Source organism: Pagrus pagrus (assembly GCF_965226575.1).
Source record: "Pagrus pagrus genome assembly, chromosome: 6".
Classification (NCBI taxonomy): Eukaryota; Metazoa; Chordata; class Actinopteri; order Spariformes; family Sparidae; genus Pagrus; species Pagrus pagrus.
Genome location: NC_140190.1, coordinates 26,049,871 through 26,066,536, shown reverse-complemented (window position 1 = coordinate 26,066,536; position 16,666 = coordinate 26,049,871). Strand labels below are relative to the sequence as shown.

Genomic DNA, 16,666 nt, shown 5'->3' with positions numbered 1-16,666 from the left:
AACCCAATTTATGCAAAAATATGTTCTCGCTGTGCGATAGTTTTACTTTAACTGGCCCAGGATTTGAGATGCTAACATTAATAGCAACAGCTCTTTCCACAAACACAGTTTTCCTAACCACTATTTCACTGATAAAACATAATTCCAGTTAAAACCTAAATAACCAGGACATTGTTTCTGAAAAGAAAGGTTAAAATTGTTTAAATGTAATGAACATCAAACCAATTTGTATCTTCCCAAACTACATTGGTGTGGAGGCTGAAATGTCAGTGTGCATAAACCCACATCTCGACCATCAACAATTTCATAGTTTCTCTTCAAGCTGTCTTGAACTTTGTGTCACTTTTAAGAGACTCTTAAGAGGTTTGTTATAATTGGTAATGTGTTTGTAGGGTCCTCCTGGTCCCCCTGGCGAAGACGGCCCTCAAGGAAAAGATGGAGCCAAGGTAAACATAGCAGGACGTTGTGTTTGTTAATTTAGCTTCACTCCAAAAATGAGTTATGGATTTGTTTCCAGTGGGGTTCTCCATTTGACAGCAATAATAGGGAGATGTCAGTACCATTCCACTTAAGCCTCTTGTCAGCTTCTGAGTACCACAGGCTGTCTGACCTCTCTCTGTTGGTAACGTGAAACTTTATAACTGAACTGTCTTTCACTCTGTTTTCCTGGTGGTCCACCTCTATTCTCTCTGTCTATCACACTGTCAGGGGGAGCCTGGTGAGCGTGGACCAATTGGAGAGCCAGGGGACAAAGGAATAGAAGGGGACCCTGGGCCCCCAGGACCCCCCGGAGAGCCTGGGAAACAGGGATTTCGTGTAAGTTTATTTTTGTTTCCAAACTTACAGATTCAACAATTTTGATAAAATAACCTTTATTTAATTGGGGGCAATTAAAAGAAATGTATACCTACATTGACATTCTGACTCAGTAAAAAAACACTTGCATGCAGTTTAAGTAAAAGCTAGATCTGAATAAAAGGTCAGGAAGTTCTAGTTTTTTTGCAGAACTGGTTCATCTGGTTGTTTTAATGTGGAAATTTATGAGAGAGCCAGGAGGAGATCGAGCTTGAGCATAATTTTCTCTGAGACACTGAAAGAATAATTCACACATTTAGAATTTTAAATGTCTGCACCTGACAGAGCAGTTTACAAATGTGCACTTGACCAAATAATGCCTTTACTATCCCAGCAGGGGTCAGCCTTCTCTTCAACAAAGACATTTTGCAACTGAGGTAGTAAACTATACTATATCATAGATGGTGGATGTTAGGCACAGTAAGATAAATGTCAGTCAAAGTCTCCTATACGTTGCCTGTTTATTTTGAGATACAGATCCAGGTTCAGCAATGTGTTTTAAGGGGCAGGAATGTCATCGATGTCAGGAAGAGAAGGAGCTTCAGGGCACATAAACAAAGCTCTGTGAGAAAACAGTATTACCGAAACAGTTTAAAATCTAAGCTGACAAATTTGGTCAAAGTTTTGAACAACACTGTCAACCATAAGCTGTTATGCTCTGGATAGAAAATCACCGACTGACAGTGTGCATAACTCATCATACAGACCCAGTGTTACAGTTACAGTTATCGTGCCTCTATTTATTAAAGAGATTTTTAGTGTGTGTGGTAATCATTTAATGAGTGTTCTGTTACAGGGGCCGGAAGGAAAACTAGGGACCCCAGGGAACAGAGGACGACATGGAAAGAAGGTAAGGGCCCGATGTCTCCACTTTTTCTGTACAGTGTGTTTCCCCACAATGAAACAACAGGAAGCAAGAGGGCACAGTCCAAGTCCCTATGATGTTCCAGAGAACCACCGAGTCATCTTGGTTCAGCCATCGTTTTGGTCAAACAACAAGTTGTTGACTCAATTTCTGAGGAAAAAATCAAGTGACTTCAGCCAAAACAGACAGATAGCCTCTAAAGCTAGTATGGATTTGTTGCTGAAGGACAATTTGATAGACTGGATGCTTCCTGCTGTCAGAAAGGGCTGAATGCTGACTTTTTGCTTTAAGGCTAGTCAGTGTTGCTGTTTCTCATCCCCAAATGACATTTTGTGTTTTTTCAGGGGGAGAAAGGTCCTCCAGGTCTTGCTGGCGAGGTTGGCACAAGAGGAGACATCGGCCAGCCAGGCGAGGCGGGGCTGAAGGGTGCCAGGGGAACTCGAGGCACACCAGTTAGTTTCCTTTCTGCCTGTCTTTCTTCTCACTCTGTCTTGTGTCCCTCTCAAACTAAAATTTTTGTATAGGCTGAAGTGATTGTAAAGTCCAGGTTTTTCTGGTCATTAATAATGTCATTATTTTAAATTTATTGTCAACAGGTGTTTTTTTTTTTTTATTAAAAAGAAGAATATCAGAAATGCCCCTTTTTGTATCAGTCAGCTGGAGGGTTGTATAGGTGTCTGTGTTTGATTGACAGCTTGGCAGGCTGCCAGAGTGCTGCTGTTACGCCTGTAAAGAACAAGAGACAAAGTAAACAAACTGCTGTAGTCTTCATGTCATGGCAGACAGTGTTGTTTGTGGTGGTGAAGAATAAGCCTGATTCCCAAAAAATTGGGAAACTGTAAAACAATGAAATAGGATGTGCTAATTTGCTAATCCTTTTCGACATATACCCAATTGAAAACAATACGCAGACCCAAAGAAAATCCGTGTACATTTATTTTTGTTTGTTTGATTTTTTGCTGTTAGAACTTTATGAGCAAAACCTCAAATGACCTTCTTTGTTCCAGAGAGAGAAGCAACAAAAGTCATGAAAAGAATAAGAGGAAGTGATCCATTCTTTGCTTCTTTACAGAGAAAGACAGCACCTTTTTCAGCAGAACCACTAAGAACATGATGTGACAGTTGTGGAGAAAAGATTTATGTCCCTGTCATAAAACAACTCTGGCCACAGGATTCAGTGTGCATGTGTGTCGGTTTTAGGCCAAAGATTATATTTAGCTCAACCACAGTAAAAAAGCAAAACAAACAGCACGAGGACTGACTCACTCTTGTTTTGTGTGTATTTTCTGCATTTCTTCCAGGGTCGGCCTGGAGTGATGGGGGTAGAAGGGCAACCAGGACTGGCAGGATACACAGTGCGTTCTGTTGTTTAATTATTTATATTATTAATTTATTTACATAAACCATACACAAACATCCATTTACCCTCACAGAACAACTTGTGATTAGAAACTGTCTTCATACTGGATAGTTGAGTAAAACCTGACTGGTCTGAGTTTTGGCTCAGAACATCTAACTATGCTTACAATCATTGGGCTTATCTTATCTTAGCTTAAAGCAGCTCCAGTGTGTCGTTTTATACAGCACGCCAGTGTTGCGGGACCAAAAGAGCTGTGACAGTACACATCGTGACGTTGACATCCTTATGTTTTTTTTCGACGTGTTTCCACCTGTTAATCAAAACATGTACCCGCCAACTGTTTACAATCATATGAATGCAGTTATAATGTGTTATGAATGAGATCCTGACCCACCATGCATCGTGGGAAGTGACAAAGTTACGTTTTTCGCTCTAAATTACATAATTACATAATCACCATCAGTGAACAGCGGACCCTGTGTGGCTCTCACTTGTGGGGAGGGATGCTGTTTTCTGGGGGAAAGTTCACTGAAGTCTCGGTTGGGAGGGCTCTGCTGCTGGGGACAGATACTGTTTTTTGGGCAGAAATGCAACGAAGAGTCGGTCAGACAGACGGGATGACAGAGGCTTTTCCATGTATGGATGCGGTATTCTTTTCCTCATATAAGTTGCCGAAGACACTACCTGCTACCACATTACTGTTGTTTGGTCCTGTAATGTTGCTTTGTGGGTTGAAGTGTGGGACATTTCTCTTTTATTGATGACTGAAGGATCTGTTTAGTTGTCAGACTGTGAACAGCATCAGACCAACACACCCCTGATCCACACCTCCGGCTTTTCCATTAACACAGACGCCGTCTCACCTCTGCTGCGGCTCTGATACTGCCTCCGGAGGTGGATCAGAGCCGCAGTGAAACTGTCCCCCCTCTCCACATATGTAACGTTTACACAGATGGCAAGGCAGAGTATCGGTGCATGATTCCCACACTGAAAGGGCAGTGTGAATGGGGCTCTGGATAACCTCAGGTGTAAGCAAAAACTGGATCCCCCTCAAGAACATGGGAATCAAAAGTAGCCTTTCTAGCCTTCTGCTTCAAGGAACATATTGCAACCATGCTTCAGATACAGATCTCAACTCAACAGAGCTTTCGGATTTAATTTCAATCTAGCTAACTCACCTCCCCTGGTAGCCTTGTGGTGTAAGCCTAGCGTGTGCTGGAGACATCCTGAGACATTATCCCTGCCATTGTTATGTAAAAAGTACACCAGACTACCAGAGCAAAGACAAGAGGTGGAATTGAACATGATGAAATCTACCAGCTTATTTTTTCCAGGCAACTCCACAGCCTGGTCAGTGCCAGCGTCAGTGGGTTTAGGTTGCGTAATGTGAACAGGGCACCTCAAGTTCATTGAGTCCCTTTGTGTTTCTGTGTGTGTACGGCAGCTCTGAGACTCATCCACACGTGACTCAGATTGCTGAGTGATTTCTCAGTCCGTGCCAAAATCCAAATCCTTAGGTGACAGAGTGGGAGAGCTTCTCTACAAAGAACTGTGTTTATATAAAACAGTTCTGATTAATATGCTGACAGCAGAACTCATGTTTCTCCAAGAAACATGCTGCAGCCAGTAGAAGAATGGCAGCTTTTCTAGGTACGATAACGAGCTTTCTTCTTCTATTTTTAGGGTCACCCTGGCAAGCTAGGGCCCATTGGACCACCAGGGCCTAAAGGTGAAAAGGTAGTAAGATACCTGAACTAGTGTTTGAATTGTTATAATTTCAGTATTTGGGGTTTTTGGTTTTATGTACTTTAATATGCTGTATGGTAGCAAAATCTTGTATCTGCATGTCTGATAGTATGTGTCTTCTACATTCCAGGGTTATCCAGGCGAAGACAATAAGACCCCGGGACCACCAGGGCCCTTAGGTGAACCAGTAGGTCTTGCTTTCCTTTAAACTCTCCTTTCTGATCCCTAACACTCCTTGCTCTATTTAGTCCAAGCCATTTAAATCCCGGATTGACTCTGGAAGTAAAAGTTAATCCTGATCAACTCCTGATTTTAACACCAAGTATACTCATTTTGTCCAACCAGATTGACAAGAATGTGTCAGTGTTTTCGTTCTTAATCCTGTCATGCATATGGACCCCGATTATCAACCTGTGTGGCTCAAATCTTTTCTGTTCATTGCATGCTGAGCATGGACAGAAATAAATGTTTAAATATGGTTTTTACACATCAGGGTAAAGCTTCAACTTCTCTTTGTTTGTGTTCTTATATTGACTCATAATACGAATAACATCACAACACTGTGATGCACACAAATGTTTCATTGTTAAAGCCAAAACAGGCCTTGCTACTGTGCAGTTATACAAAACATTTTTACTTTGAGAAGGAAAGAGCTCCAGTGAGGGCCATTAATCACCCTTCTGCGCACAAGAGAAAAAAGTCATTCTTAGCCTAATATCAAAAGAGGATCAGGGTGTATCAAAGAGTCTTAGCAGCTTTGGAAAGCTCACAGTTTTACAGTACCATGACTCCTTTGCAGTTCGAGGCACATTTCCTACCACTGGATGTGACTGTTGAGACTGGCCTACATAGCATGAACTATAAGGTTTACTGGAAGTCTACTCAGGCATAGATAGCAGCCTCTCGTATGAGTAACACTGGATTATCAAGTTGGCACAGAATTGCAGTACATAGCATGAGCACTACAATGGTAGCCTCTGTCTGGCTGAAAGGAAAGTTCAAGGTGAAATTACGCCTTTCCATTTGACTCCAGTAGAGATCCAGACTCTAAGGTCACATCTAAAGAACATGTTTCATATGTGTTGGCTTGAGAATCGACTCTCTATTCTAGTAGCTGCCCAGCTCAATTGAAGCTTTGTGGGTATAAATGAAGGCGTGCATATACAGTATGTGTGTTCATGTGCATGCATTTGTGTCTACACAGGGGCCCCAAGGAGCACGAGGAGAGCGTGGAGAGCCAGGGGATGAAGGATATCAGGTAGACAAATTCATTAAATCAACATTAGACTTACTGTATAACACAGTCACCACCATCAGCGTGCTTGTCTGACCAAGTTGATTGTTCTTTTGTTGAACGCTGCTCTGCTCAGGTAATAGCAGACCACACATGTTGAGGAGGATTACCAGGCTTGCAGCAATAAGACTGTGGAAATCTGTTGTTTTTTTTGTCACTTCATACCTTTCAGGCACATCATTTGTTTTTCTCGAAAAGTACATACACATGCACACACTCAGTGTGCAAGCAAGTTGTTATATGGGATACTTAATTTTGAACAGTTGGTATTTTTTGTGTTGGGCTGTGAATGGAACAACAAAGCATGTTCTCAAAGCATGTTCTCATATGTTTTCTTTTCTTAAATTTTGTATCACTTTTTCCATTGATTCTCATTTTAAGAAGAAAACAATGAAATGAGCAAAAACTCAATGTTGCAGAAGGTCTACAGTCATCCTTTTTCAAAAATTTCAAATGCTCCCATATGCGCCCAGTCCTTGCTTAAACTCCCGTGATATAGGGTGATGTTTTTCTACTTGCCTGCTGGATGACAGCAGAGATTATTTTAATGCATTGTGCTGAGGACACATTTTAGTCATTAAGCTTTGTATCTCATACTAAGGATCAAACTGTTGGGTAACAGTTGTGTAACTGTTGTAAGTGCAGTCTTGCAAGGAATCACTAGAGATAATCCTTGACCCATTTCCAGCTCCAACACGAGTGCATAGTCATAACAACTGATATTTAATTTGGCAGTTGTGTGAGGCTTCTATTAAACACCTTAATAGGTCACGCTTGGCTTTCACTGCAGTTCATTCGAACGCAGAATTTAGCAAGCCTATTTATCTGTGTGACATACATTCAAACTTGGTTTTGAAACTTTTCTATATTGTTTTGATGCCGTGGAGCCTGTAATTGAGCAGATTTCTTTAGTGTACAGGTAATTGTACTCATGAGAATAGAAACAACATGGCTGTGGGCATGCTGTTTTTCCTTTAGTAAAGAATGGGAGAATGACATGTATTTATCAGATATCAGCACTGATTAATATTGACTGAAAGACAGAAACATGTAATTCTATATTAAAATTGTGTTTCAGGGCCATATTGGTACCATCGGATCTCGAGGAGCTATTGGACGGCAAGGCCCACCGGTAAGTCGGAAAATGTCTGTAGTACAATATTCTACAGTACATAGTAATAGTGCTATATATCAGCTTGTGTTTTAGGTACATGCATTTGACAGAAAAAGCAGTGATGTAAAAAGTTTGAAAGTGTTGGATAGAATAAATGAAATGTGTAAATATGTTTTGGCCAGGGGTAACACATGAGTAAGGCATAGAGTCATTAATATGGGATATCTCCCTTTAAGAGTGCGACTGTGCATCGAGTGGGATCCTGCCTATTAGACACGTAACGGACATTATGGCCTCAAGAAGTGTCAAAAATGGACAGACTCAGATTAAGTGTAGAGGAGGTTCATTCCTAAGTAGTTTGTCAAGTTTGTCTTCCCCGATTATGGTGTGTTCCTGAAAAAAACATTTTAATGGCAATATTTTAAAAGCTCATAATGTAGCATGGATAAGGAGTATGGATTTGTATCACTGCTCAATATACTTGTTTGTATGTGTGTTTGTCTTCTTCATTTGTTTAGGGATCACCAGGCCACCCAGGAGAAACAGGCCCAAAAGGGGAGATCGGAGCTCCGGTGAGTCCAAATTGCTCAGCGTGAAAATCAAACATAAATCTGCTATACATTGTTTCACTGATCTAAAGTAAATATATTGATAAGTCATTAAACTTGGTGTCCTAACTGCAAATGTTTCTACTACAAGGCTGCTCTTTTTGTATTCAGACGGTTCCGCCTCTTCTGGCAGGTTTTGCTTTGGTTGGGGTTAGTTTTATAACTTATTCTGTGGATAAAGGGATAAAGAAAAAAACGTCTGCTGGCTGCAGAATGAACAACCAAACACAGACATTTGCAAAGCACCATTTTTAATTTTCACCTGTAACCAGATGAGTACAGTAGCACAGAGATTTTGGGATGTGGTTCATGATTTCATCAAAGCTTTGATGGAATTTTATAAACAGAAAAACAAAATTAAGCTTATACCCTAGTATCAGAAAGAAGGTGGTAGAAATATGCTTGGACTACATAATGGGTGGAAAGCAACAAGGGAACTACAGCAGCAAGTTGTCAGGCTGCCCTGAATGCACGATTCTACTCATCTAAGTCTACGTTGACATTTATCAAAGATATTTTGCTTTTGTTCTTTGATCCTGAAATAGCTTTCTAAAACATCCAGTTGAAATCAAAGCAGATATCTTTAGGTAAACCAAGCCTTCCTGAACTCTTTTGCTTTCATCGCTGTCAAGCTCTTTTGAGTCCTCAACCTTGTCACAGACCTTCTGATTACATAACTTAATTTCCCCTGTGAAACATATTTGCGCCTCCTTGATTAGGTTCCCCATAGATTTTTTAAGAGTGAAGTATTTACAGGTTTCCAGATACCGCTGACGATCTTCCACATGTGAAACAGCTTTTATGTATGAGTTCTTATATAACCCGCAAATATAACCAAATAATATTTCAGCTTGGCTTGAGTTTAAGTTTGAGTTTGAACAATGTTGTCACGTTCAACATACTGTATGGACCCATCTGTTTAGAAACAGTGAGATCTCAACAGTCTGCCAGAAAACACTGGAAACTTTATGGATCTGTTGTGTTTCTGTTTCAAATTAACGGCTTTGGTAAAGCATTCCTTGAGGATTATCGTGCTAGGACTGTACATACAGTACATAACTCACTGTACCACGGAGACAAAATATGAGAAGCAAAAGGATGTTTTCAACGTGAAGGGAAACATTTTTCTATGTATTTTGCTGTTATGCCCTGTTTTTTGTTTTTTGACATTTCTTTGAAACGTGCAAATATAAATAAAGTTTATGAAGTTTATGTTGGTATGCGTGATAATATACTTTACTATGTGCTACTATTAAAACATTATGCAGCGGAGGTTGCCGGTGTTAGTGCTACTCAAACACCTCAGGATGTGTGATATAACCTCATGCCATTTGAGGAGTTAAATATACAGTTGTGTATATTTCTCTGACTGTCTGGGCTGAGGGAAGTACAGAAACTGTCCTGAACTTGAGTTCTCCATAAGACTCATATTAGACATGGTCTTTAAAATTTCCGCTCTGAGATATATAACCTTATGTGTTTTTGTGAATGGCCATGTATGTCTCACTCTTCATGTGTGTGTTTATTCAGGGCTCAGCAGGAAAGAAAGGAGCGAGGGGCCTAAGTGGATCCCCTGGCATTGAAGTGAGTATCACACCACCTCCACCAAATGTACTGTACGCCTCAAGACAGCAGCAAAATGATTATATGATTTAAACATTTTCATTAAATGATGATGATGGGTGTTTCCCAGAAAATAACCTGATGCTAACTGGCTGCAGCCACAATATTGTTTTCAGAATAATTAGAAGAGCAGAAGCTAGCATTATGACAAATAATCACAGTAGATGAAGAGTCACACTGTTTGATTAACAAGTGATGTCAGTTCACATTCAAAAGAAAGTTTGAGATTATTTGACATTGTTTCTGTTATGGAAATCATCCAGGGGCCAATTGGTTTACCTGGACTCGTGGGAATGAACGGTTACCCAGGGCTAGATGGTCCCTCAGGACTGACCGGCTTACCAGGATTACCAGGAAAACAGGGACGACAGGTAATTAATGACTGTATCATACAGACAGCAATGTATCTAAGTATAATTGTGTGTGGTTTTAATGATGTATCAATTCTGATCTATTCCAAAGTAATAAGGAGTGTAAAAAACGTCATGAGAACAGAAATAAATGGCTGCTCCCTTTTTTTCCTATCGGGCAGGGAGACATTTAGTTTTATTCCACACTTAATCAATACTTTATCACTGCAACCTCTATTCTTCTCTCTGCACTTTCTAAGTAAGTGAAAGCACAACAATAATTGATGGATGAAATTGGCGCTGACATCACACAACTAGGTCTATTTATCTTGTTCTTCTGCATATATCCAAAATGTTTTCTGGCGTCCCCACAATGTTCTCATGTTGCTGTTAATCTAGCAATGCATCTCTTTTTGTTTATAGAACTTCGGCCTGTTTAAAAGCAGTTAGCGTTGTAACAATTTGCTAACTAGGTTGAAGTGACAAATTAGTTAAAAATACTTGCCCTGTTAGTCAATCACAGTTTGTTGAATCTATTAAAGGTAAAGCTTCACTGTATGTGTCACTAATGCCAGTCATGACAGCTCCGACCCCGATTCCAAAAAAGTTAGGACACTGTAAAACATGAATAAAACAGAATGTGATAATTTGCTAATTCTTTTTGACTTATACTCAATTGAAAAAAGTACAAAGACAATATATGTAATGTTTTACCTCATCAATTTAATTTAATTTTGTAAATGTATGCTTATTCCGAATTTGAAGCCGGTAATAAGTTTCAAAGAAGTTGGGATATGAGCAACAAAAGACTGGAAAAGTTGTGGAATGCTCAAAAACACCTGTTTGGATCATTCCGCAGGTAAACTGGTAACAGGTGGTGGTGTCATGATTGAGTATTCAAAGGAGCATCCTTGAAAGGCTCAGTCATCCACAAGCAGAGACGGAGCGATTGTATAGAGGATATCACTACATGGGCTCAGAAACACTATGGTTGCTAAAAACAGGTAGTTTGCAAATTATTGCATCCTGTTTTTACATACGTTTTACACAACATCCCAACTTTTTGGAATCAGGGTTTTACATGGATCATGATAAGTTGACTTCTGTCGAACACCATAGATGCAAGTGGGCTTCAACAATGGTGATCAATCAAAACCTCAAATTTTGGAGGTTCACATTCGGAAAATTACAGAGCCGCCTATGTGGCTGACTGTCATGCAGACAGGACACCGGAAATATGCTATGTCACAAAATATTTCTGCTCAGCACCATAAATGTAGGTCACAGAAGGAGTCATCAGATTTACTTGCATAACTGAACTTTCAGGAGAAATATTTCCATCATTGTACTCAGTGCTAAACCTCTATAACAGACTTGTGGTCTGTATTGGAAGGATTTAGGAAGCCAATGATATGTCCTCCTCATCTTTACCTTCTACAGACCTTGCCTCCACATATTTCTCTTGACACTCATAAAACATACATGAAGTTAAATCTAAATAATGTTAAATCTAAACATAGTCCACAATAAATAAAGCTGTGTGAGCATTACCTACAGCAAGTTGAGTCATGGAATTAGTTCATTATTGTCGGCTCAAACGATCAGTAGTCCAAACAGCAGGTTTTTAGCTGCATTAGTTTACAGACTGCCTCAGGAGACACCATATAGTCCTCACTATTCATTCAGCCCTCATGCTAACTCATACCATATCATCCCGTTTAGCACAGGGATTTTATTTGCCTGTATCTGAGTGCCCAAAGCTCTCCTTCAGCTGTCACCATCTGTAGTTTTAAGACTGAGACATGCATCTGGAGATTGACTAATCATTAAATGCCTTGTTTGATTTGATTGGCTTCTTTTTCAGTGGGTTTATCCAAATACGTGTGCAGCCAGAGTGGATTGGGATTTCATGCATGAATGTCTTTGTCCTTTTCAGCCAAAAGTTGGAAAGCCAAGTCTTTTCAGTCTGGCTTTCATTTACATAATGTTGTGTAAAAGTCTAGGAAGTCTAATTTTGGCTACTGATGTTTTTCAGTTTGACTGAAATGATGTGGTTTTTCACTAGGACAGCGACTCCCATAATCTACGTCTCCTAAATCAGACAGTGTTTAATTTAACAAAAAAGAACTAGCCGTAAATTTTTAAAAAAATGCTTTTTTTTAATTCACAGAGACCTTCTCTTGTAAGTCAGTCATGTCTGGAGATTGAAGGTTTTCTTGAGCCAAGTCCTTTTCAGTAGTGTAGAGTTCTCCTTTCACTACAAAGCACCTGGGGCTGTCTCAGCAGGAGAGGACTGCAGGAAACTCTATTTTCAGTTTCACACTACGTGCTTCCTTAGTGGGAAAGATACTGTAATATGGCTTCCTTCTGCCTATGCTGGCAGGCTGTAGAGTCCCTGCAGGATAGTCATCATCCTCTTTGTCCTTGTTATTCATTATTCCCATGATGATTGTTAATTATCTTGTTATTCGTTGTTCTCCTTATTATCTGCTGCATTTCTATTCACATTGCCAGTTGGATGCATTTCCACAGTGAAAGAGAACAAACAATATAGAGTTGAAACATTTCTGCTTTATTGGGCAGTGTAATAATGGAGCGCAGACAGGTGATTTTTAGTAGAGGCTCCTGCTTTTGGGTCAGCCATATAATAGAGGAAACATGTATGTTTGATCATCAGAAAACTTTGATGATAACATGTATGAACAAGCCTTGAAAACCCTTCCTGTAACCTGAAATATTAGAGGTATACTGGGCAGAATTCTATCAAAAACAATACTGTCAAAAACAGTCCCTCTCAATCATCACTTATGACCCACTGGACGTGTGTTGAGGTGTCTCTATCTGCAGAGACCCCACCCTCTGCCTGAATTTTCTTATTTTTCTACTCCTTTTGCTCCGTTAGGGAAGCTTCCAGGTGTCAGCAATTCTGGAGAGAAATGGTTGTTTGTCGTCTAATACCATCGCTTGTGGTGGTTCGCCAACCCAAAGCATCAGTATGTGACGACCTGTGAATAACACTGAACAATCAACCATCTTTCTCCAGAATCACTGACTACATCTTTGAATAGTGTGTTTAAATCCTCCATAGTATACCTTTGAGGTTACTTATATATGGTATAATAACACCTCAACTATTAGATAGGTAAGTGTTTGTTCTGCTTGTCCAAAAAAATATCTACATGCCCGTGATTCAGAAATTCAGTATTTTCCTGCATTTCTGTTTTTGTGATAACATACCACATTCGGTATAAAGTAAAGTTGTTAGTTTTGTTTACTGTGTACTATAGAGATAAAATCATCAAGATTATGAAGTCTATTATAATGGACAAATCATCAGAAACAGGTTTCAACGCTATAATGTTTCCCATGACTAAATGACAGCATCTGTTGTAGTCAATGTCTGTAGAGTTCTTTATGTGCCTGCAAAACTGTATGTTTGATGGGGTGATGGGTCACTTATTTAAACCTCTGAGTGATCTAATTAATTAGACAGTGGCTTTTTCTTACTCAAGACCTTTACAGCACCTGCAGGTTGAGCTTCACCCAGTACACCTACAATCATGTAATTCAAACCTGGTTCCCAGTTTATCCTCTCTCCTCATAGTGATCGAGGAACAGAAGCCATATGTGAGGCGACGACCCACTCCGTCTGTTATTCTAATATCACTTGCTCGCCTCTGCCTCACCACACTGCTGATGGGGCAGGAAACCGCTGTGGTCTGTGGTGTGAGAAAGCAACTCAGTGACAGGCAGTCAGTTTTATGGGTACACTTCAGGAACACACTGTCAAGAAATATTATAACCAGGAGACAGGGCAGACTTCAGCACTATGACTAAACAACACATTTAGAAATGTTTTCTGCTGGTGTTGATATGTTGAGATTGAAACTTTGAAAAGAATCAAGTTCATTTAATTAATTTATTTATCTTTTTTAAAAGGTTTTTAAGATTCATGTAGTGTTTACCTTGTTTAAGGGACCATACCGCTAGATTAGCCTGTTTTGGCCTGTTGACTATAAATTTCCTACTGTTTGTTTGACATAGGTTTCCAATGACTGTTGAAAAGTTTTCCTTGTTGGCATATACAAGGATGCTCAAGAATCCAAAGCTTGAGTGTCAGCAGAAACATCCAAATTTAGATTTTCCTCTTCATAACATCGTGTGCTTTTGTTAACCACCATCATGAGTCTCCGCAGATACAACCTCCGATGAACCTTAAAGGTACCATGTGGAGTACTTTTCACTAGTAGAAGCACTATGGAGGAATTTTTTGATGAACAGGGTGCTGTTGTATTTGTATTTGGTGCAAGGATGCTCACACACACTTTGGATGGTTTGATTTTAAAAGCTGGAGGATATTTTTCATAAAAACAACAAATACTTCTATTTTAAAATAACCATGCTTTTTATTTGAATTTTTTTAAATGTTGTTGATAGAAGTTCTTGTGTGCACTCAGGGTCAGAGAGGCTTGGTGGGAAAAGAGGGACCTGTTGGACGTCCAGGTCCCAGGGGAGATGTTGGACTTCCTGGACAACTTGGAGAAAGAGGACCGCCTGGTCAGAAGGTGAAAACGATAATGTATTGACCTAATGTTTTCTAAATTGTTGAAGTGTGTATGATAGAACAAAAAGGTTCCTGGTGAAGAAACACTTTCAGAAGTCTTATGAGAATGTTTAACTCCTGACTTGTGTTGGTACAGGGAGAGCTAGGACTGCCAGGGGACAGAGGAGCCTCAGGAATCAAAGGCATGGAGGGGGCTACAGGTGACCAGGGCAGGAAAGGTGATGTGGGACTCAAAGGACAACCAGTGAGTATATACAAGCATTTGTGGTTTAAAGCAAAAGTCAATCTTAAAATAAAAAAAAATAGTTTAAAAGGTTCATCTCCATGGCCTGGAATAATTGTATAACAATAACCCTGTTCAGATATTGTGGCAGGTCTCAACACATGCTAGAGGTTAAGATCTGTCAGTAGCATTCACACACAGGTTAGTTATTACTGTAAAAAGCTGCCTTTTGATGGGATTATTTTATGTTCTTCTCTGTTTTTCTATTCTACCCCTAGTTTTACGGTTTGAACCTCAGATTCCTCCAATACTTATTTTTGAACTGCTGAAGTCATAACAGTGGAGGTCACTACGTTGCTCTTTTTAAATTGATACAATCCCTTGGAATGTTCTTGTTAAAAGAGGCACTTATACCCTTATATACATTATTTAATATGTCTCTAAATATAGCTTCAGGGCTTTAGATAGCCAATCTGTGGTGGGCTTTAAAATGTGTGTGTCTGACACTTTTCCACCCTGAGTAGAGTAACAAATTATCCGGGCGAGACCAGGAATGGAAACATTCCGCATAGTCAGGCCAAGTTATGCAAGACCCTCACACTCCAGAGACCAGAAAAAGAGGTGCTCCACTTTTCTTATGTAACTCCTCAAAGATGAAGAAAAAAGAAACAGCATTCAATCCCTTGCTCGCCCCTCCCTCCAATAGTTTTCTCCATTGATGCTCGTGAAACAGAGAGCAGACTCAGGCCCTTGGGTCAGATCTCTTTACATTTTTTCGTGAATAGAGTTTCTCGGTCAAAGTCGCTGGCCCGAAAGCAGAGCTGTCTGGAAGACGTGGATGGCTGACTGTACAAACATAGTGTCTGCCACCCTGGACGACAGACAGTACTCAGACACAGAATAGGGTACAGACACCTAACCCCACAGAGTGTGCTTCTAGTCAGGTGTGTGAATGTGGTTTGGGGCTACTGTAGATCCAGACATAAAGCCTCATGTGTGCCCCAGTTCTTTTGAAAAGGCCAGCTTACTGTGTTCCTGCTGTGTCTGGAGCTGTCCGTTTGAAATGGAATGAAAAATTATACAAAAGTACACAATCACACTATATAAGTTACTTATTATACGTGTTTGTCAAATGCATACTAAATGTCACAATGGCAAAATCTAAAAGGCAAGGCTCCTCTGTTGCTATAATGTTATTGTCTTTTCTGCTTCTAGGGGGAATCTGGAGATGTGGGCTTGGTTGGCTTACAGGGCTTTCCAGGGCCAATGGTAAGAGACTGAGCAGCTAACCAACGGTTAGCGTGTAAAAGACGATAAAACGCAACAGAAAAGAAGAGATATTATTTCCCAGTTATATTGTTCCTGTATAATGACAAGAGGGAATTGACAAGGCCTCTTTTTTCTTCATACAGGGTCCAAATGGTGATTTGGGATTTAGAGGCTTCCCTGGCCCGAAAGGCCCAATGGGTACTTTGGTAAGTTTTGGCACAGTAGGCAAACCACATTGCTTTCTTCAGGTGTACTGCTTGAAGTTCTACCTCAAAAGTGTAATAAAATGAAAATGAATCAAACATTTAGAAATATGTGTACAGTTTTCTTCTACCCTCTTTTGTGACCAAGCCCTTATGAAGATATAAGACTGTAGATTACACACACTTTTTCAGACAGACTTGTTTATGTTTGTTTCAGGGATTCACTGGACCTGTAGGCCCTGAAGGAACGATGGGCCCAGTGGGAAAACCTGTAGGTTTCTGTTTGTGTGTTTGTATGATCATTCTGTAGAACTAAGAAAGAGGTTGACACAATACTCTTTTACTAAAACCAGTCTTTTTACTGGAAATGTGCTAACTCTGGTTTATATTTCAATACAGAGATGGATAAAATGCTGTGCATGTTGTCATCTTGTTACTTTTCTTTTCCACAGGGGCCAAGGGGTCCAAAGGGAAGTGGTGGCGAAATGGTAAGATTTGATTCAAACCAGCAGCCACACACTGAAAAGTCTGTCAGACTGATAATATGATAATGATTTATAATACATATGATTACATGGTGATACACCGTGTG

General features: G+C 40.0%; 1 protein-coding gene across 1 annotated transcript in view; it reads left to right on the top strand.

Moving 5' to 3' along the window:
* col24a1 (collagen type XXIV alpha 1 chain) overlaps positions 1–16,666 on the top strand; it is a 97,192-nt gene that overhangs the window by 74,075 nt on the left and 6,451 nt on the right. The window contains exons 36-53 of the mRNA XM_084354428.1: positions 393–446; positions 709–816; positions 1,652–1,705; positions 2,065–2,172; positions 3,022–3,075; positions 4,764–4,817; positions 4,957–5,013; positions 6,031–6,084; positions 7,199–7,252; positions 7,753–7,806; positions 9,373–9,426; positions 9,729–9,836; positions 14,273–14,380; positions 14,516–14,623; positions 15,818–15,871; positions 16,015–16,077; positions 16,292–16,345; positions 16,527–16,562. Coding sequence (XP_084210554.1) covers positions 393–446; positions 709–816; positions 1,652–1,705; positions 2,065–2,172; positions 3,022–3,075; positions 4,764–4,817; positions 4,957–5,013; positions 6,031–6,084; positions 7,199–7,252; positions 7,753–7,806; positions 9,373–9,426; positions 9,729–9,836; positions 14,273–14,380; positions 14,516–14,623; positions 15,818–15,871; positions 16,015–16,077; positions 16,292–16,345; positions 16,527–16,562 — 1,236 coding nt within the window. The remainder of the gene's footprint in view (positions 1–392; positions 447–708; positions 817–1,651; positions 1,706–2,064; positions 2,173–3,021; positions 3,076–4,763; positions 4,818–4,956; positions 5,014–6,030; positions 6,085–7,198; positions 7,253–7,752; positions 7,807–9,372; positions 9,427–9,728; positions 9,837–14,272; positions 14,381–14,515; positions 14,624–15,817; positions 15,872–16,014; positions 16,078–16,291; positions 16,346–16,526; positions 16,563–16,666) is intronic.